The 24,682-nt window shown below is 46.4% G+C and overlaps 1 protein-coding gene across 1 annotated transcript in view; it reads left to right on the top strand.

Moving 5' to 3' along the window:
- Window positions 1–5,922: 5,922 nt before the first annotated feature.
- Window positions 5,923–24,682, top strand: part of LOC140201947 (serine/threonine-protein phosphatase 2B catalytic subunit gamma isoform-like) — a 62,756-nt gene continuing 43,996 nt past the window's right edge. Inside the window, exons 1-3 of the mRNA XM_072266799.1 lie at window positions 5,923–6,451; window positions 21,661–21,858; window positions 22,610–22,734. Of these exons, the coding sequence (XP_072122900.1) occupies window positions 6,235–6,451; window positions 21,661–21,858; window positions 22,610–22,734 (540 nt within the window). The 5' untranslated portion in view covers window positions 5,923–6,234. The remainder of the gene's footprint in view (window positions 6,452–21,660; window positions 21,859–22,609; window positions 22,735–24,682) is intronic.

Below are 24,682 nucleotides of genomic sequence, written 5' to 3'. Positions count from 1 at the left end.
CCAATACCATTTGCTCTAATTTTTCACACTAACCTCCCATGTGGGACCTTATCAAAGGCTTTCTGAAAGTCCAGGTACACTACATCCACTGTCTTTCCCATGTCCATTTTCATAGTTACATCCTCAAAAAATTCCAGAAGATTAGTCAATCATGACTTCCCCTTCGTAAGTCCATGCTGACTCAGACCTATCCTGTAACTGCTATCCAAATATGCCGCTATTTCATCTTTTATAATCGATTCCGGCATCTTCCCCACCACTGATGTCAGGCTAACTGGTCTATAATTCCCTGTTTTTTCTCTCTCCCTCCTTTCTTAAAAAGTGGGATAACATTAGCTACCCTCCAATCCACAGGAGCTGATCCTGAATCTATAGAACATTGGAAAATGATTACCAATGCATCCACGATTTCTAGAGCCACCTCCTTAAGTACCCTGGGATGCAGACCATCAGGCCCTGGGGATTTATCAGTCTTCAGTCCCATCAGTTTACCCAACACCATTTTGTGCCTGATGTGAATTTCCTTCAGTTCCTCTGTTACCCTAGGTCCTCTGGCCACTATTACATCTGGGAGATTGTTTGTGCCTTCCCTAGTGAAGACAGATCCAAAGTACCTGTTCAACTCATGTGCCATTTCCTTGTTCCCCATAATAATTTCACCCATTTCTGTCTTCAAGGGCCCAACTTTGGTCTTAACTAATTTTTTCCTCTTTTCATACCGAAAGAAGCTTTTACTATCCTCCTTTATATTTTTGGCTAGCTTACCTTCGTACCTCATCTTTTCCCCCCATATTGCCTTTTTAGTTATCTTCTGTTGCTCCTTAAAAGCCTCCCAATCCTCTGGCTTCCCACTCATCCTTGCTATGTTATACTTCCTCTCTTTTATTTTTATACTGTCCTTGACTTCCCTTGTCATCCACGGTCGCCCCTTACTCCCCTTAGAACCTTTCTTCCTCTTTGGAATGAACTGATCCTGTATCTTCTGTATTATTCCCAGAAATACCTGCCATTGTTGTTCCACTGTCATCCCTGCTAGGGTATCTTTCCAGTCAACTTTTGCCAGCTCCTCCCTCATGTGTCTATAGTCCCCTTTGTTCAACTGTAATACTGACACTTCTGATCTTCCCTTCTCCTTCTCAAATTGTAGTTTAAAACTTATCATATTATGGTCACTACCTCCTAATGGCCCCTTTACCTCGAGTTCCCTTATCAAATCTGGCTCATTACACAACACTAAGTCCAGAATTGCCTTCTCCCTGGTAGGCTCTAATACAAGCTGCTCTAAGAATCCATCTCTGAGGCATTCCACAAACTACCTTTCTTGGGGTCCAGTACCAACCCGATTTTCCCAGTCTACCTGGATGTTAAAATCCCCCATAACAACCGTGGAATTACCTTTGCGACGTGCCAATTTTAACTCCTGATTTAACTTTCACCCTATATCCAGGCTACTGTTTGGGGGCCTGTAGATAACTCCCATCAGGGTCTTCAATTAAGGACTGCAGACTAGTTCCTGTTTGAATTAATATCTGCTATATTCACACCTCTCCAGAATACTCCCTCACATTTGGGAATTATAGACTAGCGAGCTTTACAGCAGTGGTAGTCAGATCATTAGAGAGGATTCTTAGAGACATTTACAAGCATTTGGAGAGGCCTAGTCTGATTCGGGATAGTGAGTATAGCTTTGTGAAGTCATGAAGGCTTGAGGTCATGCCTTATGAGCCTGGTTAACTTTCTCCAATGTCAAAGTGGTGTATATGAATTTTGGTAGGGTGGTTGACCACGTTTCTCATGGTACTCTCATCCAGAAATGGAAAGATGTTTTTGGATGTCTCAGTCCCACTGAAGGGTCTCGGCCCGAAATCGTTGACTGTACTCTTTTCCATAGATGCTGCCTGGCCTGCTGAGTTCCTCCAGCATTTTGTGTGTGTTGCTTGGATTTCCAGCATCTGCAGATTTTCTTGTTTCAGGATGATTGATGGTTTCAGTGCTGATCACCTTAACCATAACAACGTCAGATATAGAAGCAAAATTTGCTCTACCATTTGCTCATGGTGATTCATTTTCCCAGTCAACCCCATTCTCCTGCCTTCTTCTCAGTAACCTTTGACACCCTTGCTAATTAAGTACCTATCAACCTCTGCTTTAAATATACCCAATGACTTGGCCTCTCCAGCCGTCTGTGGCAATGAATTCCACTGATTCACCATTCTCTGGCTGAAGAAATTCCTCCCCATCACTGTTCTGAAGAAACACACATAAAAATTGCAGGTGAACACAGCCGGCTAGGCAGCATCTCTAGGAAGAGATGTCCTTGTACTTGAGGCTGTGCTGACTGGTTCTAGACTCCCTCAGTATAGGAAACAGCTTCCATTCAGTTAAAGAGTTACAAACAAGAGAAAATCTGCAGATGCTGGAAAGCTGAGCAACACACACAAAATGCTAGAGGAACTCAGCAGGCCAGGCAGCATCCATGGAAAAAAAAAGTACAGTGGACGTTTAGAGCCCGTAGCATCAGCTGTACTCTTTTCCATAGATGCTGCCTGGCCTGCTGAGTTCCTCCAGCGTTTTGTGGGTGTTGCTCCATCCAGTACAGTCCTTTCAATCACAACCAGACCCACTTTTTACGCGGTGCCTGCTGGGAATTGTGGTTGGCTTCGGGATCGGCGTCGCACTGCGGCAGGCTGTGCGTGGCGCCTGCTGGGAATTGTAGTTGTTGGGATTGGCGTCCTTGCTAAACTACAACGCCCGGCACGCTCTGCGTGGCGCGAGGGGCGGAGCCCGCTCACTGCGTGATGGCGGCGGCTTCGCGGGCACGGGTCACCCCGCTGTCTACCGTCGACAGGGTGGTACCAGGTACCGGCGGCAGGCATGGAGCGGCGGGCCACCGTCTCCACCACCCCTCCCGACACTCACCCAGTCCCTCAACTCCGTACCACCCTCTGTCTCTCCACATCCCTACTCCCTCCCCTCAACCACTCCGTCTACCCTCCCTCATCCCCCATCTCTCCAGCCATCACCAGTACAATCCATCCTGCGTCACTCGTTACAACCATTTCCAACGTACCCCCTGCCCTCATAACCCTCCATTACACCTTCCTTTCAACATCACCCCTCCCCTCATAACCCTCCATTACACCTTCCTTTCAATATCATCCCTCCCCCATAACCCTCTATTACACCTTCCTTTCAATATCACCTCTCCCCTTATCACCCTCTATTACACCTTCCTTTCAATATCACCTCTCCCCTCATCACCCTCTATTACACCTTCCTTTCAATATCATCCCTCCCCATAACCCTCTATTACACCTTCCTTTCAATATCATCCCTCCCCATAACCCTATTACACCTTCCTTTCAATATCGCCCCTCCCCTCATAACCCTATTACACCTTCCTTTCAATATCACCCCTCCCCCATAACCCTCTATTACACCTTCCTTTCAATGTCACCCCTCCCCTCATAACCCTATTACACCTTCCTTTCAATATCGCCCCTCCCCTCATAACCCTCTATTACACCTTCCTTTCAATATCATCCCTCCCCATAACCCTATTACACCTTCCTTTCAATATCGCCCCTCCCCTCATAACCCTCTACCTTACACCTTCCTTTCAATATCACCCCTCCCCTCATAACCCTATTACACCTTCCTTTCAATATCGCCCCTCCCCTCATAACCCTCTATTACACCTTCCTTTCAATATCACCTCTCCCCTTATCACCCTCTATTACACCTTCCTTTCAATATCACCTCTCCCCTCATCACCCTCTATTACACCTTCCTTTCAATATTACCCCTCCCCCATAACCCTCTATTACACCTTCCTTTCAATGTCACCCCTCCCCTCATAACCCTATTACACCTTCCTTTCAATATCGCCCCTCCCCTCATAACCCTCTATTACACCTTCCTTTCAATATCACCTCTCCCCTCATCACCCTCTATTACACCTTCCTTTCAATATCATCCCTCCTCATAACCCTCTATTACACCTTCCTTTCAATATCACCTCTCCCCTTATCACCCTCTATTACACCTTCCTTTCAATATTGCCCTCCCCTCATAACCCTCTACCTTACACCTTCCTTTCAATATCACCTCTCCCCCATCACCCTCTATTACACCTTCCTTTCAATATCACCTCTCCCCTCATCACCCTCTATTACACCTTCCTTTCAATATCACCCCTCCCCTCATAACCCTCTATTACACCTTCCTTTCAATATCACCCCTCCTCTTGCAAATCTCCCTTCCTCCCACTCTCGAGCCCCTCCAATTTCCTCACACCCCTCACTCCAACTGGCTGGTCACCTTGGCCCATCTCTACATTCTTTATCAGCTTGTAGATGGACAATATGTATCTTGGAGGCACAGTTGTATACTCTAGATATTTTGTATCACATAAACTGTATTGGGAATTCATTTCATCTGCCATTTGACTGGCAATTTTTCCAGTTGGCCTATGGTCTTTTCGTTTACTGCAGGTGTTATATGATCTGCCCTTTTTGTTCTTTGTGCAATGGTGCTGATGTCAATCCCAGTTTCATTTTGGTCTTCAAAAGGAACAACCATTCAGCAGTACCAATTCCTTCCATAATGCATTTACACAATCACACTCCCTTATGACACCGTAAAACAAGAGCAGAATTTAGCCATTTGATCTAGGCTGATTCAATGCCAATTACTAATCAAGAACCTATCCACTTCCAATTTAAATACAGTGATTTTGCCTCTCCAGCTGTCTGTGGCAATGAATTCCACAGATTCATCACCCTCTGGCTGAAGAAATTCCTCTCCATCTCTGTTTTACAGGATGTACTTCTAGTCTGAGACTGTACCCTCTGGTACTGTAGGAAACATCCTTTCCACATCTACTTCATCCAGGTCTTTCAATATTCGATAGGCTTCAATAAGATTCCCCCCCCCCCCCAATTCTTCTAAACTCCAATGAGTACAGGCCCAGAGCCATCAAACACTCCTAATGTTAACTCTTTCATTCTCAGAATAGTTCTCTTGAATCTCCTCTGGATCCTCTCCAGTGCCAGAACATCCTTTCTTAGATAAAGGGTCCAGTGCCTTCTAAAGCCTCAGCATTACATCATTGCTGTTATATTCTAGTCCTCTCGAAATGAATGCTAATATTGCATTTGCCTTCCTTACCATCGACTCAACCTGAAAGTTAACCTTTAGGGAATCCTACACAAGGACTCCCAAGTCCCTTTGCACCTTGGATATTTGAATTTTCTCCCTGTTTAGAAATTAATCTACAACTTTATATTAAGCTGATAACTATAATCTTCTTTGAGCCACAACTCATTGATGTCCACAACATCATACTTGCCAATCTGTAACTGTACTACAGGATCATCTGCCTTATTCTGTACACTGCGTACATTCAAATGTAACACCTTCAGTACTGTATTTGGCACTCTTTTCGATTTTGCCTCCATATTATATTTCAGTTCATCCCACCGATTGCAATTTTGCTCTATCATCTGCCTGTCCTTCCTCACAGTCGCACTACATTGACTTGTATACCAAATGCTTTATCCTCAGCCCTATTGTTCCCGTTCCCATCTCTCTACCAAAATAGTTTAAACCCTTGCCACCAGTTCTAGCAGACCTACCCACAATGATATTGGTCCCCCTCGGGTTCCAGTGTAACACATCCTCTTTGTACAGGTTGTACCTTCCCCAGAAAAGATCCCAATGATCCAGAAATCTGAAACCCTGCCCCCTGCACCACTTAGTCAGCCATTCATTCATCTGTACAATCATCCTGATTAGCACATGGTACTACCAGGGATTGCTACCTTGGAGGTTCTGTTCTTCAGCCCCTTCCCTAACTCCCTACACTCACTATGCAGAATCTCTTCCCCCTTTCTACATATCATTTGTGCTAATGTACACCACAACCTTTGGCTGCCCACCCTCCCTCTTGAGAATCTTCTACAGCCGCTCTAAGACATTCTGGACCCTAGCATCTAGGGGGCAACACACCACCCTGACATATTTTGTGGCCTCTTGGTCTCTAACTATTGAGTCCCCCTAACTATTGAGTCTCCCATGTCTACCGATCTGCCTGACTTTACCCTTCCCTGCTGAGCCTCAGAACCTGTCACAGTGCCTCTGACCTTGCTGCCGTGCCGTGCCCAGGTCATTCTCACTCCCCCCACCCCCAACAGTATTAAAAGGAGTAGATTTGTTAACTGAAGGGAATAAGGAATGACCACGGGGAACCCTGCCCTGACTGCCTACACCCCTTACTTCTGGTGGTCACGCATCTACAGTCTGAAGCTGCACTCTGGGTGTGATCATCTCAGTAAAAGTTTCATCTGTGAGGTTTTGAGTCTCCCGGATGGTGCTGAGGGCATCCAGCTGGAGCAACAGTTCCTTGACCTTGTCAGTCAGGAGCTGCAGATGTCATCAAGGAAACTGTCAGGTACCCTGAAATCCCACATCTCACAGGAGGAGTATTCCTCTGCTTGAACTACCATCCTGCCTTCACTTGCTATACCTCTAACTTCTCAAGCTTAAATTCTAGCCTGAGCCTGTTCTTGCCTAAGCCTCACTACTCCTAACACTGGCCCACTCCACTTGCATCTCGCTTTTTACATGCCTCAGAGATAGATACGATTGCAACCTGTTGAGCTCATTTTAAACCTCCCACTGCCTCACCAATGAATTACCTTTTCTTAGTGTTGAGCTGTCTGTCACAGGACAATATCAAACACTTCATGGTGGTCCCAGATTCACAGCATAAACTACATTACTTCTGTTACTGCTTCAAAGAACTCTTGTCATATTTGTTAAACAAATAAATAAATCTTTAAGGGTTTGCATTGTCTCTGCCATGAGGCCACTCTCATGTTGAATGAGCAACACCTCATATTCTGTTTGGGTTGCCTCCAACCTGATGGCATGAACATCAATTTCTCTAACTTCTGCTAATTTCTCCCCCCTTCCCCTTTCTCTTTTTCCATTCCACATTCTGGCTCTCCTCTGACTCTTTATTCCTCACTGCAAATCGCCTCTGCCCCTCCTCCTCTCCTTTGTCCACTCTCGTACAGTCCTTTCTTTAGACCGTTACCTTTTCTACTATCACCTTCCAGCTTCTACTTCATCCCACCCTCCCCTACCCACTACCTTCCCCTCACTTGGCTACGGCTATCATTTCTCAGCTTATACCACCCCACCTTACTCCAGCTTCTTGCCTCTTCCTTTCCAGTCCTGATGAAGGATCTCCGCCCGAAGTGTTGACTGTTGGGTTCCTCTCCTTTGACGCTGGCTGAGTTCCTCTACCCTTTTCTCAACGCTTCTTTATAATGACAACCAGTTTAGTTGTATGAATGAGATCTCTGGAATTTTTCCGTAGTTAGCTTCTCTATCCTCCTTTTGTTGAACTGGGGATGAGATTTGTGCAACTTCCCAGCCCCCTGACAAATCTAAGAACCGGATGATTATAGCCACTCCAAATTTTCTACGGTACTTGAGATGCTTCTCGGCTGGATCAAGTGACTCTTCAAGTAGTTCCAGCCTTATTTTATTTGCACAATTTGTCCTTTTGCATATTAGTTGTTTGTGTATTCTACTTCTTAAGCCCATCACCCTTACAGGGGCAGAGGCCCATGACAGCAGCTCACCAATCCACTGTCTTGGGCAGAGGCCTCAAACAGCAGCTCGTCAGAGTCCTGTGTCCTGGGCCAAAGGTTGATCAGCCCACACAGCTTTATGCATCTTGTAAGTGAAGATCTTTCCTTTCCCAGGACATCTCTGAGAGCTTTGGAGCTTCTGTTAGTGTTTCTGTAGTACTGGGTTTTTATGGGATGTGGTTGCTAGCCCCATGTCACAAGATCATAAGACAAAGGAGCAGAAGTAGGCCATTCAGCCCATCGAGTCTGCTCCGCAGTTCCCCCATGAGCTAAACTATTCACCCATCTAGTTCCAATTTCCGGCTTTTTCCCCATATCCCTTGATACCCTGACTAATTAGATACCTGTCAATCTCCTCCTTAAACACCCTCAATGATCGGGCCTCCACAGCTGTATGTGGCAACAAATTCCACAAATCCACGACCGTCCTCCTTTCATAGCCAGACTTGGGACCATCCATGTCGGAGTTTTATCATCGTTCTGTGTTGTATGATGTGGGCGATCATAGTCTTTCTATGACCATGATTGTTCTTCACAAATTTTTCTACAGAAGTGGTTTGCCATTGCCACCTTCTGGGCAGTGTCTTTACAAGACAGGTGATCCCAGCCGTTATCAATACTCTTCAGAGATTGTCTGCCTGGTGTCAGTGGTCACACAACCAGGACTTGTAATCTGCACCAGCTGCTCATACGACCATCCACCACCTGCTCCCATAGCTTCACCTGACCCTGATCGGGGGCTAAGCAGGTGTTACTCCTTACCCAAGGGTGACCTGCAGGCCAGCGGAGGGACGGAGCACCTTGCACCTACTTTAGTAGAGATGTATCTCCACCCCACCACCCAATATTTTTGCATAGTTTTTTGTAAATTTTATTGTGTTTTCTGTAAATACCTGGAAGAAAATGAACCTCTGGGTAGTATATGGTAACGTATACATACTTTGATAATAAATTTACTTTGAACTTTGAACCTGCGAGTTCTCACCCTTGTGCCTGTTGTATCGTACTGTCACTCTGCTCATTTTCTATGATTGTGGCACTTTCCTCTTCTTCCTTTAAGATCACTACAGTAGGGATCCTGGTTACATAACCTGAACCCAACAAGACTCAACATCACTGCCTTTGGTGAGACAAAGGGCAGGAGAGAGACAGCTTAAAGTATTGAGTGATGTACATCCCACAACCTAGCTAGGCAAGTTTTATGAGGAATGTTGTCTTTAAGGATTGGTTTAGCCATCATGGATGACCTAGTCTGGGTGTCAGCTCTTTCGCCAGTGGGGTAAGCAAACATTCTATGCCCCTTTAGCTTTAACATGGATCCAGCACCTGGCGGCAAAAGGAAGAGGTACAGAAATGCCAACAGAACCTCCAAAGTCCTCACCCTGGGAAAGGAAGGATTTTCAAAGGTGGGCCACACCTTAGGGCAATTTGAAAGACTGCCCTAGGATAGAGGACTCAGGTGATTTGTTTTTGACGGCCTATGCCAGTAGAGGTGATGGGCTAAGAAAAAGAAGAAACACCAATGGTCATGAGCCCGTATGGGACTGAAGAGTTCTTCATCAGCCTTCAGGAAATCTGGTCGGCTCCTTAGAGGGAAATGTATCGATTCTCCTGGGTGACTTCAATACCATTGGACTACCCTGCCAGGGAGGGGATAGCAAGGAAGTCCAGAAAGCCAAATCTAGTGGATTTTTCCCTCTGATAAAATGCACGGAAGAAGACCTTGTGAGAGTCAACATCATAGTGATAATAATGAGATCTCATGGTAACACAAGAGATTCTGCAGATGCTGGAAATGCAGAGTAACACACCAAATGCTGGAGGAACTCAGGTCAGGCAGCGTCTATGGAAATGAATAAAGAGAGTTGTCATTTCAAGGCAAGACTGGAAAGGATGGGAGAAGATGCCAGAATAAAAAGGTAGAGGCAGGGGAAGGAGGACAAGCTAGAAGGTGATAGGTGAAGCCAGATGGGTGGGAAAGAAGGGTGGACCATGGGAGAAAGGGAAGAAGGCGGGGCACCAAGGGGCAGTGATAGGCAGGTGAGGAGAGAGATACGAGGCCAGAGGGGGAATAAGAGGATAGGGGGAGGGAAAAAGAAACCAGGAGGAGAAATTGATCTTCATGCCATCAGGTTGTAGGCTACCTAGATGGAATACAAGGTGTTCTTCCTCCACCCTGAGAGTCACCTCATCGTGACAAAAGAGGAGGCAATGGATCAACATGTCGGAATAGGAATTAAAATGTTCAGCCAACAGGAAATTCCACTTTTGGCGGATGGACCGGAGGTGCTCAATTTATGTTGGGTCTCACCAGGTCGTATCGGGAGTATTTGATACAATAGGCAACCCTAATAGATGGGCAGGTGAAATGGTGCCTCACCTGGAAGGACCCTTTGGGCCCTGAGTGGAGGTGGGAGGAGATGAATAGATAGGTATAGCATAGCAATGTTCCAGATTCACACACTGTCATTTTCTGAGCAAATGGACATTTCAGATGTAGAATGTGTATTTCACTGTATGTTTCGATAAATATGTGACAAATAAAACTAATCAATATCACCACTCCCTCTGTGAAAAATCTGCCCCTTATTGTTCCCTTTAAACCATTCTCTATGTCCTCTAGTTTGCCCTGGGAAGAAAGACTGTGACTACCTTATCTAGCTCCCTCGTTCCTGCATTCCTGAGGTTCATCATGTTCGGGACGGTGAAGAGACTTGACCGCGACAAAAACAGGATTCTTTTAGTGAGGAAGGACCAGGAGATTGAGGAGGCCAAGCATAAAGGGTCTTTGATTTCAAAAATAGCTGTACAGGCGCTATAAGTCCAAAGGGCATCGGGGCAGAATTAGGCATTCAGACCATTTTGTCTTCCGCCATTTAATCACGGTTGATTTATTATCCCTCTCAACTTCATTTTCCTGCCACCTTCTGTATTCTTTGATGCCCTGACTAATCAAGAATCTATCAACCTCTGCTTTAACTATAGCCAATGACTTGACCTTCACAGCTATCTGTGGCAATGAATTCCACAAATTAACCACCCTTTGACTAAAGAAATTCCTTTTCATCTATTCTAAAGGGACATCCTATTATTCTCACAACACGCTGGAGGAACTCAGTAGGTCGGGCAGCATCTGTGGAAATGATGAGTTGACGTTTCAGGCCGGAACCCTTTGTCAGGACTGAAGAGGGAGGGGGCAGAGGCCCCATAAAGAAGGTGGGGGGAGGGGGGAAGGAGAAGGCTGGTAGGTACCAGGTGAAAAACCAGTAAGGGGAAAGATAAAGGGCTGGGGGAGGGGAAGCAGGGAGGGGATAGGCAGGAAAGGTGAAGAAGGAATAGGGGAAAACACAATGGGTAGTAGAAGGAGGCAGAACCATGAGGGAGGTGATAGGCAGCTGGGGGAGGGGGCAGAGTGACAGGGATAGAGGAAGGGAGGGGGAGGGAATTACCAGAAGTTGGAGAATTCAATGTTCATACCAAGGGGCTGCAGACTACCTAGACGGTATATGAGGTGTTGCTCCTCCAACCTGAGTTTAGCCTCATCATGGCAGTAGAGGAGGCCATGTGTGGACATATCTGAATGGGAGTGGGAAGCAGAGTTGAAGTGGGTGGCTACTGGGAGATCCTGTCTGTTGTGGCAGACGGAGCGGAGGTGCTCGACGAAGTGGTCCCCCAATCTGCGTCGGGTTTCACCGATGTAGAGGAGGCTGCACCGGGAGCACCGGATGCAATAGATGACCCCAACAGACCCACAAGTGAAGTGTTGCCTCACCTGGAAGGACTGTTTGGGGCCCTGAGTGGTGGCAAGAGAGGAGGTGTTGGGACAGGTGTAGCACTTACGCTTACAGGGATAAGTGCCGGGTGGGAGGGACCGATCCCTGCGGAAAGCAGAGAGGGGGTGGAGAGGGAAAGATGTGCTTAGTGGTGGGGCCCTGTTGAAGGCGGCGGAAGTTGCGGAGGATAATGTGCTGGATCCAGAGGCTGGTGGGGTGGTAGGTGAGGACAAGGGGAATTCTGTCCCTGTTGTGGTGACGGGAGGATGGGGTGAGGGCCGAAGTGCGGGAAATGGAGGAGATGCGGGTGAAGGCATCATTGATGACAGCAGAAGGGAAACCATGATCCTTAAAGAAAGAGGACATTTGAGATGTCATGGAACAGAAAACCTCATCCTGGGATGACAGCAGAAGGGAAACCACGATCCTTAAAGAAAGAGGACATTTGAGGATGACAGGATGAGGTTTTCCGTTCCAGGACATCTCAAATGTCCTCTTTAAGGATCGTGGTTTCCCTTCTGCTGTCATCAATGATGCCCTCACCCGCATCTCCTCCATTTCCCGCACTTCGGCCCTCACCCCATCCTTCTGCCCCCACAACAGGGACAGAGTTCCCCTTGTTCTCACCTACCACCCCACCAGCCTCTGGATCCAGCACATTATCCTCCGCAACTTCCACCGCCTTCAACAGGACCCCACCACTAAGCACATCTTTCCCTCTCCACCCCTCTCTGCTTTCCACAGGGATCGGTCCCTCTGCGACTCCCTGGTCCGCACGTCCCTCCCCACTCATCTCCCACCCGGCACTTATCCCTGTAAGCGTAAGTGATACACCTGTCCCTACACCTCCTCTCTTGCCACCATTCAGGGCCCCAAACAGTCCTTCCAGGTGAGGCAACACTTCACTTGTGGGTCTGTTGGAGTCATCTATTGCATCCAGTGCTCCTGGTGCGGCCTCCTCTACATCGGTGAAACCCGACGCAGATTGGGGGACCGCTTCGTCGAGCACCTCCGCTCCGTCCACCACAACAGACAGGATCTCCCAGTACCACCCACTTCAACTCTGCTTCACATTCCCATTCAGATATGTCCATACATGGCCTCCTCTACTGCCATAATGAGGCTAAACTCAGGCTGGAGGAACAACACCTCATATACCGTCTAGGTAGTCTGCAGCCCCTTGGTATGAACATAAATTCTCCAACTTCTGGTAATTCCCTCCCCCTCCCTTCCTCTATCCCTGTCACTCTGCCCCCTCGCCCAGCTGCCTATCACCTCCCTCATGGTTCTGCCTCCTTCTACTACCTATTGTGTTTTCCCCTATTCCTTCTTCACCTTTCCTGCCTATCCCCTCCCTGCTTCCCCTCCCCCACCCCTTTATCTTTCCCCTTACTGGTTTTTCACCTGGTACCTACCAGCCTTCTCCTTCCCACCCTCCCCCCACCTTCTTTATAGGGCCTCTTCCCCCTCCCTCTTCAGTCCTGACGAAGGGTTCGGGCCGGAAACGTCGACTCATCATTTCCACAGATGCTGCCCAACCTGCTGAGTTCCTCCAGCGTGTTGTGAGTGTTGCTTTGACCCCAGCATCTGCAGAGTATTTTGTGTTTACGATCCTTTTATTCTGAGGCTATGCCCGCTGGTCCTAAACTCATCCACTAAAGGAAACATCCTCTCCACGTCCAATCTATCTAGGCCTTTCGATAATCGATAGCCAAGGTCCAACAAAAATCTCATGACCTGAAGAATCGATGATGTGTGGGAATTTGAGAGGATAGCTGATAATAACAGTATGTATGAACTCTTCAGCACAGTTAAGATAATCAATGTTCCCTACTTAGTGCCCACACACTCTGAAAGAACGGCAGAGAACTTAATAAAATAGTCTGCATTGAAGAGGCACTTCAAAGAAAATCTTTATGACGATTGTGTCCTTGAAGTGACTGTCTTTTATTCCAAACCAAAGTTCACTGTTCAGTCTCACTACTACCTAAACTGGGTAAGAAATTAAGGAGCCACATAAAATACAGAACAGTATAGGACATTTGATGTACAAAGTTGTGCCAAATTTTTAGCCTACTTAAAAATCAATCTAACCCTTCCCTCCCACGTAGCCCTCCTTTTTTTCTTTCATCTATGTGGTACTCTGAGAGTGCCTTCAATGTTCCTAATGTATCTCCCCCTACCACCGCCCCTGGCACTGCATTCCACCACTCTCTGTGTAAAAAAAGCTCTTATACTTTCCTCCGAACAGCTTAAATTATGCCCCCCTCATATTAACCATTTTTGCCCAGAGAAAAGGTCACCAGCTCTCCACTCAATTTATGCCTCTTATCATCTTATACACCTCTGTAAAGTCACCTCTCATCTTCCTTTGGTCCAAAGAGAAAAACCCTAGCTCATTCAAACTACCTTCATAAGATAATGTTCTCTAATCCAAGCAGCATTCTGGTAAATCTTCTCTGCACCCTCTCTAAAGTTTCTACATTCTTCCTATAATGAGGAAATTAGAATTGAACACACTATTCCAAGTGTGGTCTAACCAGGGTTTTATAGAGCTGCAGCATTACATCTCGATTTTTGAACTCAATCCCTTGACCAATCAATGAAGGATAACATACCATACGCCTTCTTAATCAACCTATCATCTTGCCCTGCCAACTTAAATACAATGAGATGATATGCCTGCTGGTACTGAAGTTTAGATGGAGAGCTTAGCTGGATGTTGAGGATGGAGACTCAATGAGGATTTTCAAGATGAGGCAAATCTGATTCCAAAGTCTACAGCAAGTGCCTGTTGTGTGGCACAGGGGAAGCCATCGCAAGGCTTTGTCATGTACATTGCATTCAGTCAAGACGCACAATCTACATGATCTTCACAGTCCAAGAAAGAACACAGCATAGTCCAGTCCAGGCCCTTCGGCAATAATGTTGTCCCGACTCTCACCTACTCCAAGATCAAACTAACCTTTCCTTCCACGTAGCCCTCCATTTTTCTTTCATGCATGTGCTTGTCTAAGAATCTCTTAAAATGTCCCTAATGCATCTGCTTCTACCACTACCCCTGGCAGCACCTACCAGAATTGATAATTGTAGCCACCCCAATGTTTCCATGGAGCTTGAGATGTTTTTCAGCTGGATCATTTGACTTTGCTTTTTGGATAGTCTCTTAAAAAGAACTGTACTTTTGCTTGTCAACCAAGTGGGACTGGGGAGAATCCATTCCAATTTTGGTGCTATCTTTATTTAAATCTGATTTGTGATGACTTGCAAGACAGGCGTGTCCTGTGGAGGCTTGGAGTCAGGTTTATCATCACTGATATATAGGATGTCAGTATGGGTGTGTCATTGTTCTGACCCTCTCCTCTGCTTCCTAAGTCTTCTGTCTGTTGTTTACATCCAGTGCTAGTGGATCAACTCTGCACTGTTAGCCTTTAACCTCTGTCACCTCCACTCAAATTCAAGCTCACACCAACATCAACTTCGGGAGCTGTAGTATGTTAGTGACATGTTTTTTTCGGCATCTCCTGGACTTTTGCAGCTTCCTTGAAGACAGGATAAAGTTCTGGTTCCACTTGTCTGTCATTTTCATGCTTCTGATTATGAGCTCTCCAGAATCCCACAGTTGCTCTGTTTGTTCTCTTTTGGTGTTGGTTGCCATTGGAATTGATTTATTATTGTCACATGTACTGAGATAGACCTCATTGTTGGTGACTCCGTCAGTCCACGTGATGTCCAGGATGCGTCTCAGGCTGCGAAGGTGGAAGGTGTTGAGACGCCGCTCTTGTCTGTAGTAGAGGCTCCAGGTCTCGTTGCCGTAAAGCAGTGTGTTGAGGAAGCAGGCCCTGTAGACTGCAACTTTGGTGTGCGTCGTCAGCTTTCTGTCCTCCCAGACTCTCTTTGTCAGCCTGGCGAATGTTGAGGCTGGTCGTCCGATCCGTCTATTGAGCTCAGGGTCTAGGGAGAGGCTGTCCGTGATGGTGAGCCAAGGTATGTAAACTCGTGAACTACCTCCAGCTCGTAGTTGTTGATGGTGATGACAGGGGGTTGCTCAACGCCTTGGCCCAACACGTTGGTTTTCTTCAGGCTGATGGTCAAGCTGAAGTCCTGGCAGGCTCTTGAGAAGCTGTCCATGAGGCGTTGCAGTTGCTCTTCAGAGTGTGTTGCCAGTGCCGCATCGTCTGCAAACAACATGTCCCTGATGAGTACTTCACAAACCTTGGTTTTTGCCCTCAGCCGGGACAGACTGAACAGCCTCCCGTCTGATCTGGTGTGGAGGTAGACACCATCAGTTGATATTCCAAAGGCGTGCTTCAGCATGACTGCGAAGAAGATGCCAAACAGGGTGAGACGCATCCTGGACATCACGTGGACTGACCGAGTCACCAACAATGAGGTCCTGGCCCGCGCCCAAATACCCAGCCTCTTCACCCTGCTCCAACAACACCGTCTCTGCTGGCTGGGCCACGTACACCACATGTCAGATGGGAGGATCCCAAAAGACCTGTTGTACGGGGAACTGGCCTCCGGCAAAAGAGCACAAGAGTGGTCCCATCTTCGTTTCAAAGACGTTTGCAAGAGAGACATGAAGTCACTGAAAATGAACGTCGAGAGGTGGGAGGACATCGCAAGCGATCACTGTCACTGGAGGCTGGAACTACGCAGAGGTCTAAAAAGAGGAGAAGAGAAGCTGAGGCTTGCTGCTGAAGAAAAGCGCACTCATTGGAAAAACAGCACCAAGACAACACTGGAGGACGGTGCCTTCAAGTGCAGTCGCTGCAGCCGAGACTGTCACTCCCATGTGGGACTCTACAGCCACAACAGACGCTGCTCTAATACAGACTGAAGCAAGACTTTCCAGGTGCAGATCCATGGTCTCACGAGACTAATGGATGCCACCACCACTGAGATAGAGTGAAAGTTGAGGCAGAGCAGGTTAAAACTGTAATAATGCAATACAAAGTGTAAAAGCTACCAAAAAAAGTGGAGTTAGGTAAATGATAAAGTGTAAGATCATAATGAGGTAGATGGTGAGGCCAAGAACCCATCTTATTGTACAAGAGGTGTATTCAAGAGTCTGATAAATAGTGGCATAGAAGCTGTGCTTGAGCCTGGTGGTATGTGCTTGCAGGTTCAATGGGAGAGGGGAGAAGAGTGAATGTTTGGGGTGGTGCAGTCTTTGATTATGCTGGCTGCTGTACTGAGGCTATGAAAAGCGTAGACAGAGTCCAGAGGGAAGGCTGGTTTCTGTGATTTGCTGGGCTATGTCCACAACTCTGCTGTTTCTTGTGGTCATATACAGCCCAGTTGAGGTTGCAAGCTGTTAGGCATCTAGATACAATGTTTTCTGTGTTTTTAAGATTTGGTAAGGGATGACAGACATGCCCAAATTTCTTTAGCCTCCTGAGGAAGTAGGGTCATTCGTAAATTTTCTTGGCTGTGATATCAACATGTTGAGTCCTCGAAAATTGAAGCTCTCATCCCTCTCATTCTCAACACTGTTGATGTAGACAGGAGCATGTGCACTGCCTCCTTTTCTGAAGTCAATGACCAGCTCTATTGTTGATATTGAGGGAAGGTTGTTGTCATGACACCATGTCACTAAGCTCTCTTCCTTCCTGTACTTTGACTCATCATTATTTGAGATACGGCCCACTACAGTGATGTCAGCTGGAGATGGAGTGAGAACAGAATCTGGACACACAGTCATGAGTGTACAGTGAGTAGCAGGCTGAGGATGCAACCTTGTGGAGCTTCTGAAGGTGTTGCAACCTATCCTTACTGATTGCAGTCTGTTTGTCAGGACGTCAAGGATCCAGTTGGAGAGGGAAACATTGGCTCTCAGGGTTTGGAGTTTGGTGATGAGTTTGCTTGGAATTATGGTATTGAAGGTGGAGCTGTACCCAATAAGCAATCGTCTGATGTAGCTGTCTGTACTAACCAGATGCTCCAGAGATGAATGTAGGGCCAGGGAGAAAGTGTGTACCTGTAGGTGAGTCGAGGTTGTCTGGAAGGCTGGAGTTTATGTCTGTCATGACCAGTATCTGGGATGATAGTGGTCTTAAAGCAGGACGGAACCTCAGCCTGAAGCAGGGACAGATTAAAATACCCCTGTCAGGTGATCCACACAGGATCTAAGGACATGGCCAGGGAACCATCCAGGCCTGATGTTGTTCACAGGTTCACACTCTGAAAGGCTTGTCCAACGTTCATGATGGTGACTGTAGTTTCAGGTCCATTACATAGAATGTGTTAAGCTCATCAGGAAGGGATGAGCTGTAGTTGGAGATGCTGCCTGACTTCATTTTGTAACCTGTTACAGTATGTAAGCCTTGTCACAGCTGAAGACTGGATTGAATCTGTCTCCCATCATCTTCTAATATTTGTGTATCTGTGCACTTGTAATGCTACTGTGACATTGTAATTTCCTTTGGGATCAATAAAGTATCTATCTATCTATTGATCTATCTGATAGCTTTACAGAGGTTATTTCTTGATCTTGCTAGTTTGCTCTCACATTCATTCTTCCTCCTTATCCATTTCTTGATCATTCTTTGTTAAGTTCTAAATCACTCCCAAATCTTCATTGGAAACTTTCATTGGAAAGTTTATAGGTGTTTCCTTAAATTTGACTTCTCACTGTCTCAGCCCATTTCACACATGCAAAACTCTCTGATAGAAAAAGTTCCCTCTCAGGCTTCCCTTAAATATTATAATTTACATATGTTTAACAACGCGCTAAGTGTTGGAAGAATTCAGCAAGTCAGGCAGCTTCTATGGAAAGGAATAAACATGTTTTGCACTGAGGCCCTTCATCAATAAACGTCAAAGAAGAGAAAATCTGCAGATGCTGGAAGTCCAAACACCACACACAAACACACTTTAGCTGGACTCAGGGTCTTGCCCCGAAGCATCGACTGTACTTTTTTCTATAGATGTTGCCTGGTCTGCTGAGTTCCTCCAGCATTTTGTGTGTGTGGCGTAATAAACTTCTGTTTATTCCCCTCCAAATAGATGTTGTCTGATTTGCAGAGTTCCTCCATTTTGTGTGTTGCTCATCTGCAGAATCTCTTGTGCTTATAATTTATGTTTCATTTGAGTTTTTCTTGTGAATGTTGTATATCTGTGGTGCTGCTGCAAGTGAGTCTTTCACTGCACCAATGCATGCATAGGATGGTTTTTTTTTTATCATCTCGCACCAGACAGTCAGCCATTTGTGCCTGGCACGTGGTGTCAGGATTGGTCTCCTCTCAGACTAACCGGGTCACAATATGAAAGTTCCTGACTTGACCCTTTTTTTTTTACGAGGCCGAGTGGCTAGCTCAACACTCAACCCGGCTCGGATGGCCCGACTTGGATTCGAACTCGGGAGCCTTTGCTCCAGAGTCCGGCACTGATGCCATTGCGCCACCAGCCAGCCCATAGGATGATAAACTCAATGTTGATTTTTCGGCTCTTCAGTGACATGCTGAAACAAGATGTTGTCTGCTGTCTCACAGAGGAGCCTAATGCACCCAAAAAGAACAGTGAGTAGATCTCATCAGTGTCCTAGTAGCATTGAATCACCAAGATCACAAGCCTATCAGAATCAGGTTTAATGTCACTGTCATATATCATGAAATTTGTTAACTTTGCAGCAGCAGTACAATGCAATAAATGATAATATTTTAAAAGAACTGTGAATTACGGTAAGAATAGGCAGGAAGAGAAGATGGCGGCGCGATGTAGCACGCGCGTCCTCTCCGGTGATGAATATCTGTAATCTGTCAAGTAGGATGCCGTGCACAATTCTGATTTGATGGAGGCAGACGTGAGAACACGGAGGAACATCTGGTGAAACTTCTGAAACACCTGCTTCGCTGCTGCCGCTACTCTGTGATCCGAAATCTCCGGAGGGGAAGGCCCCGAATCCTCGGCTTTGCCTGTTGCTTGGCGGCTGGGGCTGGGGTCGAAGCGCTCGGCTGAGATGGTGCTCGGTGTCGGAGGTCTGGTCGGAGGCTTGAAGTTTTCGGACAGACTCAGAGTCGGACTGTGGTTGGGTGCTTCCAGGATGCTGCATCGGCAAGTTTGCGGCGCTGGAAACTCATGGCAGGGAGAGTTTCTCCCTTCTACCGTCTGCATGAGATGTTGGGGCTATCGGGACTTTGAGACTTTTTTTTACTGTGCCCATGGTCTGCTTTTATCAAATTACTGTATTGCTTTGCACTGTTGTAACTATATGTTATAATTATGTGGTTTTTGTCAGTTTTAGTCTTGGTCTGTCTTGTGTTTCTGTGATATCATACAGGAGGAACATTGTATCATTTTTTAATGCATGCATTTCTAAATGACAATAAACAAGGACTGAGTGTCCTCATAATCTAATCTAATCTAAAAAAATGTATACCAAATAGCTAAAATAAATAAGTAGTGCAAAAAAAATAAAAAATGTAGTGAAATAGTAGTGTTCATGGGTTCAACATCCATCCAGAAATCGGTTGGCAGAGGAGAAGAAGCTGTTCCTGAATCACTGAGTGTGCTTCTTCTGGTTCTTGTACCTCCTTCCTGATGGTAACAATGAGAAGAGAGCATGTCCTGGGTGGTGGGAGTCCTTAATTATGGATGCTGCATTTTTGGGGCACTGCTCCTTGAAGATGTCTTGGATACTACAGAAGCTTGTACCCATGATGGAGCTGACTGATCTTACAGTACTCTGCAACTTACGTTGATTCTGTGCAGCAGTCCCCCACTCCGGACAGTGAGGCAGCCAGTCAGAATGCTCTGTATGGTACATCTGTAGAAATTCTTCAATGTTTTAGATGACATTCAAAATCTCCTCAAACTCCTAATGAAATATTGTTGCTGTCTTGCCTTCCTTATAGCTGCATCAATATGTTGGGGCCAGGTTAGACCCTCAGGGATATTAACATCCAGAAATTTGTCTCACTCTCTCCACTTCAAAGGTCCATTTATTAGCAAAGTATACAACTCCATATTGCCACAAAGCCAAGAAAGGAAATGACGGCGGCACGATTATCAACCCTCAAATCCCTCCTCCCCGCACAAAACAATGAACAAAAACGGAACAGGCAGATCGACCCTCAAATCCCCCTTCCCCACACACAAAAAATGAGAAAGATCCGGTGAAAAATACAGAATATAAAAATCTGTAAGACTGAAAAAAAAGTCTGTAGTCCAAGTTCATATGCAAAACACAAATCTGGGTAACATTCTCTGGGCACAGTAACAGGCCTTTCACTCTTCAGCAGCAGAGCGATGCCCCAACACTTCTGATCCCTCTATAAGGATTGGTGTGTGTCCCCTCATCTTACCCTTTCTGAAGTCCACCATTAGCTCTTTGGTCTTACTGACATTGAATACAAGGTTATTGCTGTGACACCACTTAGCTAGCTGGTATATTTTGCTTTTGTATGCCCTTTCATCACCATCTGAGATTCTGTCAGCATTAGCATATTTATATATGGCATTTGAGCAATGCCTAGCCACACAGTCTTGGTTATAGAGAGAGTAGCGCAGTGTGCTAAGCACACATCCCTGTGGTGTGCCAATGGCTATTATCACATGATTGCTTGTCTGCTCAGTTTTCTACATTATGACAGTATAATTAATCCAAAGTAAAGATTAAAGATTAACTTTATTTGTCACATGTGCATCAAAACATACAGTGAAATGTGTAGTTTGTGTCAATGGCCAACAGAGTCTGAGGATGTGCTGGGACAGCTGATAAGTGTCACCACAGTTCTAACACCAACATTGCATGCCCATAACTTACTAACCATAACCTGTATGCTTTTGGAATGTGGGAGGAAACCGGAACACCTGGAGGGACCTACACAGTCACAGGGAGAGCATACAAACTCCTTACAGACAGCAGCAGGAATTCAATCCTGATTGCTGGCTCTGAAAAGTGTAACACTAGCTGTTCTGCTGCAATGCTGCCCCCAGCTGGTTGTCTGAGAGGTGTTTAGACAATCTTGGGAAATAGATTGCCATTATAAATGTAAAACTGCGTGCCTAACTACCTTGGGCTAGTGTCCAGAGTAAAATGATCTTGACTGGTGATGGCATCAAAGTTTGTGGGGAAGAGGCAGGAGACTGGGCTTGAGAGGGAAAATAAATCAGCCATGATGGAATGGCAGTGCAGACTCGATGGGCCAAATGGCTTAATTGTGCTCCTATTTCTTATGGTCTTATCTCACTGGTAAAGATCTGCTCTTACCCTCTTTCAGATGTTCCCTTGCCACCAGCTCGCCGCTTGACCATGCAGGATATTTACTTTGAGGATAAACCCAGGGTTGATGTTCTCAAGGCACATTTCATTAAAGAAGGACGGATAGAGGAAGAAGCTGCCATCAAGATCATCGAAGATGGAGCTGAGTTCTTTCGGAAAGAGAGGACTCTCATCGAGGTGGAAGCACCCGTGACAGGTGCGCGACACCAACCTCCAGCTTGAGACTTCGCCATCCTCATGCCTCACCCCACGGCTTTCCGCCCCTCCCTTCACTACACTCCACTCTCCTCCTCACTAGCCTTATTTTACCAACATCTGTCCAAAGGCATGTGGGTTGACAAAGCAAGAGGTAAGAAATATTGCTGCCTCACCAAACCCCACCTCACTGATTCTTCCCTCCCGCTTTGCCAATGGCGAGCCTTGCTGCTCCTGCCTTCTGAACCTACCCCACCCCCGATCCCCTGCCTTTTTGTCTTTGTCAGCCCCTCACCATGTCGCACTGATCTCATCAGCCATTTACCTCACCACCCCCGCTTCATCACATAACCTCACTTCAAATCCTTCCCATCTCATCACCTTGTGTCGTTATCGGACACATCTCACCATCTTGCACCTCATCACTGTAGATTGAATATACAATGAAATGTGTTGTTTGTGTCAATAACCGACACAGTCCGAGGATGTGCTGGGGGCAGCCGTAAGTGTCACCATGCTTCCAGTACCAACATAGCATGCCCACATCTTACAAACTTCCCCCCTCCATCCTTTACAGGCAGGTAGCTTCTCACTATGTACATATCAGTCCTGCATACTTTACCCTCCCCTCCCATATCCCATTTCTTCACTCCTCTCTTTTCCTCTGCAGAAAACTTTGACTGTCTATATACTCAAGCTGGCCTAGGGTCTGTGTGCTAACTCTGACTTGCCCTTCTCTCTCTGTCCTTCAGTCTGTGGTGACATTCATGGTCAATTCTTTGACTTGATGAAGCTGTTTGAAATTGGTGGAGAACCCAGCAACACAAAGTATCTATTCCTTGGAGATTATGTGGATCGGGGCTATTTCAGCATTGAGGTGAGATAGTACAATGCAGTACAGGCCTTTCAGTCCATCTTGTGCCAATGTTTTAACTTACTCTAAGATCAAATTAACCCTTCCTTCCCGCGTAGCCCACCTTTCTTCTTTCATCCGTGTGCCTAAGCGTTTCTTTCTCTTCCTCTTCCTCTTTTCATCACTTCACCTGGGGCATAGGCTGCTAATAGCAGCTCGCTAGAGTCCTCTGTCCTGGGCTGAAGGTTGATCAACCCTGCAGCTTCTGCTTTCACAACATGACGTCATGTCTTCCAGGCAACAAGCCTTCCTCTCCCAGGGATGAGGTCTTTGGAGGTCTGTTGCGTTTCTGTAGTACAGGGTTTTGTTGGGATGGGATTAGTAGCCCCTTGCCTAATTCTCCTCCTTTCTCTGCCAGGCTTGGGACAGTCTATGTCAGGGTCTTAAAAGTCTCTTTAATGTCCCTAATGTATCCCTTTCTATCACCATCCCTGACAGAATGTTCTAAACACCTACCTCTGACATCTTCTCTATGCTTTCTCCAGTTACCTTAAAAGTATGCCCCCTCATATTAGCTGTTTCTGTCCACTTGATCTGTGCCTCACCATTTTGTACACTTCAATCAAGTCATCTCTCATCCTCCTCTCCAAAGAGAAAAGCCCTAACTTACTCAACCTATCCTCATAAGACATGTTCTCCATGTTCTCTAATCCAGTTGGCATCCTAGTAAATCTCCTCTTCACCTTCCCTAAAGCTTCCACATCCTTCCTTTAATAAGGTGATCAGAACTGAACACAATATTCCAACTGTGGTCTAACCAGGGTTTAATAGATTTATAACATCACCTTGTGGCTCTTGAACCCTACCCCCCAACTAATAAAGGCCAACACACTATAGGCCTTCTAAACTACCCTATCAACTTGCATGGCAGCCTTGAGGGATCTGTGGATGTGAAACCCAAAACAAAGCCAACCAGGACAAATCTGGAACTTGCAATCCTGTGCACACAAAGGGCATGGAGAACTTAGTAGCCATTGTTTTCAGAACCACTATAGTCATGTACCATTTCATGTATGTGTAAAAGCTTGTGGAGGTAGATTCAATAGATGCATTTAATGTCAGAGAAATGTATGCAAACATCTTTGCAAACATCCACGAAAAGAGGAGTGCCCTAAAGAATGAATGACAATTACACGTTAGAACCCCAAAGCCACCCCCCAGCTCGCCCCTTCCATGCGCATGTTCAGGGAGGCTGCAACCAATGGCAACTCTACCAACTTAAAGGAGTACATGGCATCAGTGACTAGCTACATCAGCAAGTGCATCGATGACGTCACTGTGGCCAAGACCATCACTACATGCGCTAACCAGAAGCCATGGATGACCGCTGAGATGCGTGCGCTGCTGAGGACCCGTGACTCCGCCTTCAGAGCAGGTGACAAGGCAGCCCTAACAACAGTGAGGGCCAAACTGTCCCAAGCCATCAGAGAGGAAAAGCGTGCACACGCCCAGCGAATCCACAGCCACTTCCAGGACAGCGGCGACACGCGGCGCATGTGGAAGGGCATTCAGGACATCACCAACTACAAGACAACACCACCTGCCTGTGCTGGTGATGCCTCCATCCCAGATGCATTGAACAACCTCTACACCCGTTTTGAGGCGGAAAGTGACGTGGCGGCAAGGAAGACCACCCCTCCTCCAAATGACCAGGTGCTGTGTCTTACCGTGGCCGATGTGAGGAGAACCCTGTGCAGGGTCAGCCCACGGAAGGCTGCTGGACCAGACAATATTCCTGGCAGAGTGCTTAGAGGATGTGCAGACCAGCTAGCAGAGATTCTCACTGACATGTTTAATATCTCCCTGAGCAGCGCCGTCGTTCCTACGTGCTTCAAGGCCGCCACCATCGTCTCCGTGCCAAAGAAGTCTTCAGTGTCCTGCCTCAGCGACTACCGTCCCGTTGCACTCACAT

The sequence above is a fragment of the Mobula birostris genome, chromosome 8 (genome assembly GCF_030028105.1).
Source record: "Mobula birostris isolate sMobBir1 chromosome 8, sMobBir1.hap1, whole genome shotgun sequence".
Taxonomy (NCBI): Eukaryota; Metazoa; Chordata; class Chondrichthyes; order Myliobatiformes; family Myliobatidae; genus Mobula; species Mobula birostris.
The sequence above is the reverse complement of the archived record's forward strand: the minus strand, read 5'-3'. Positions and strand labels throughout refer to the sequence as shown.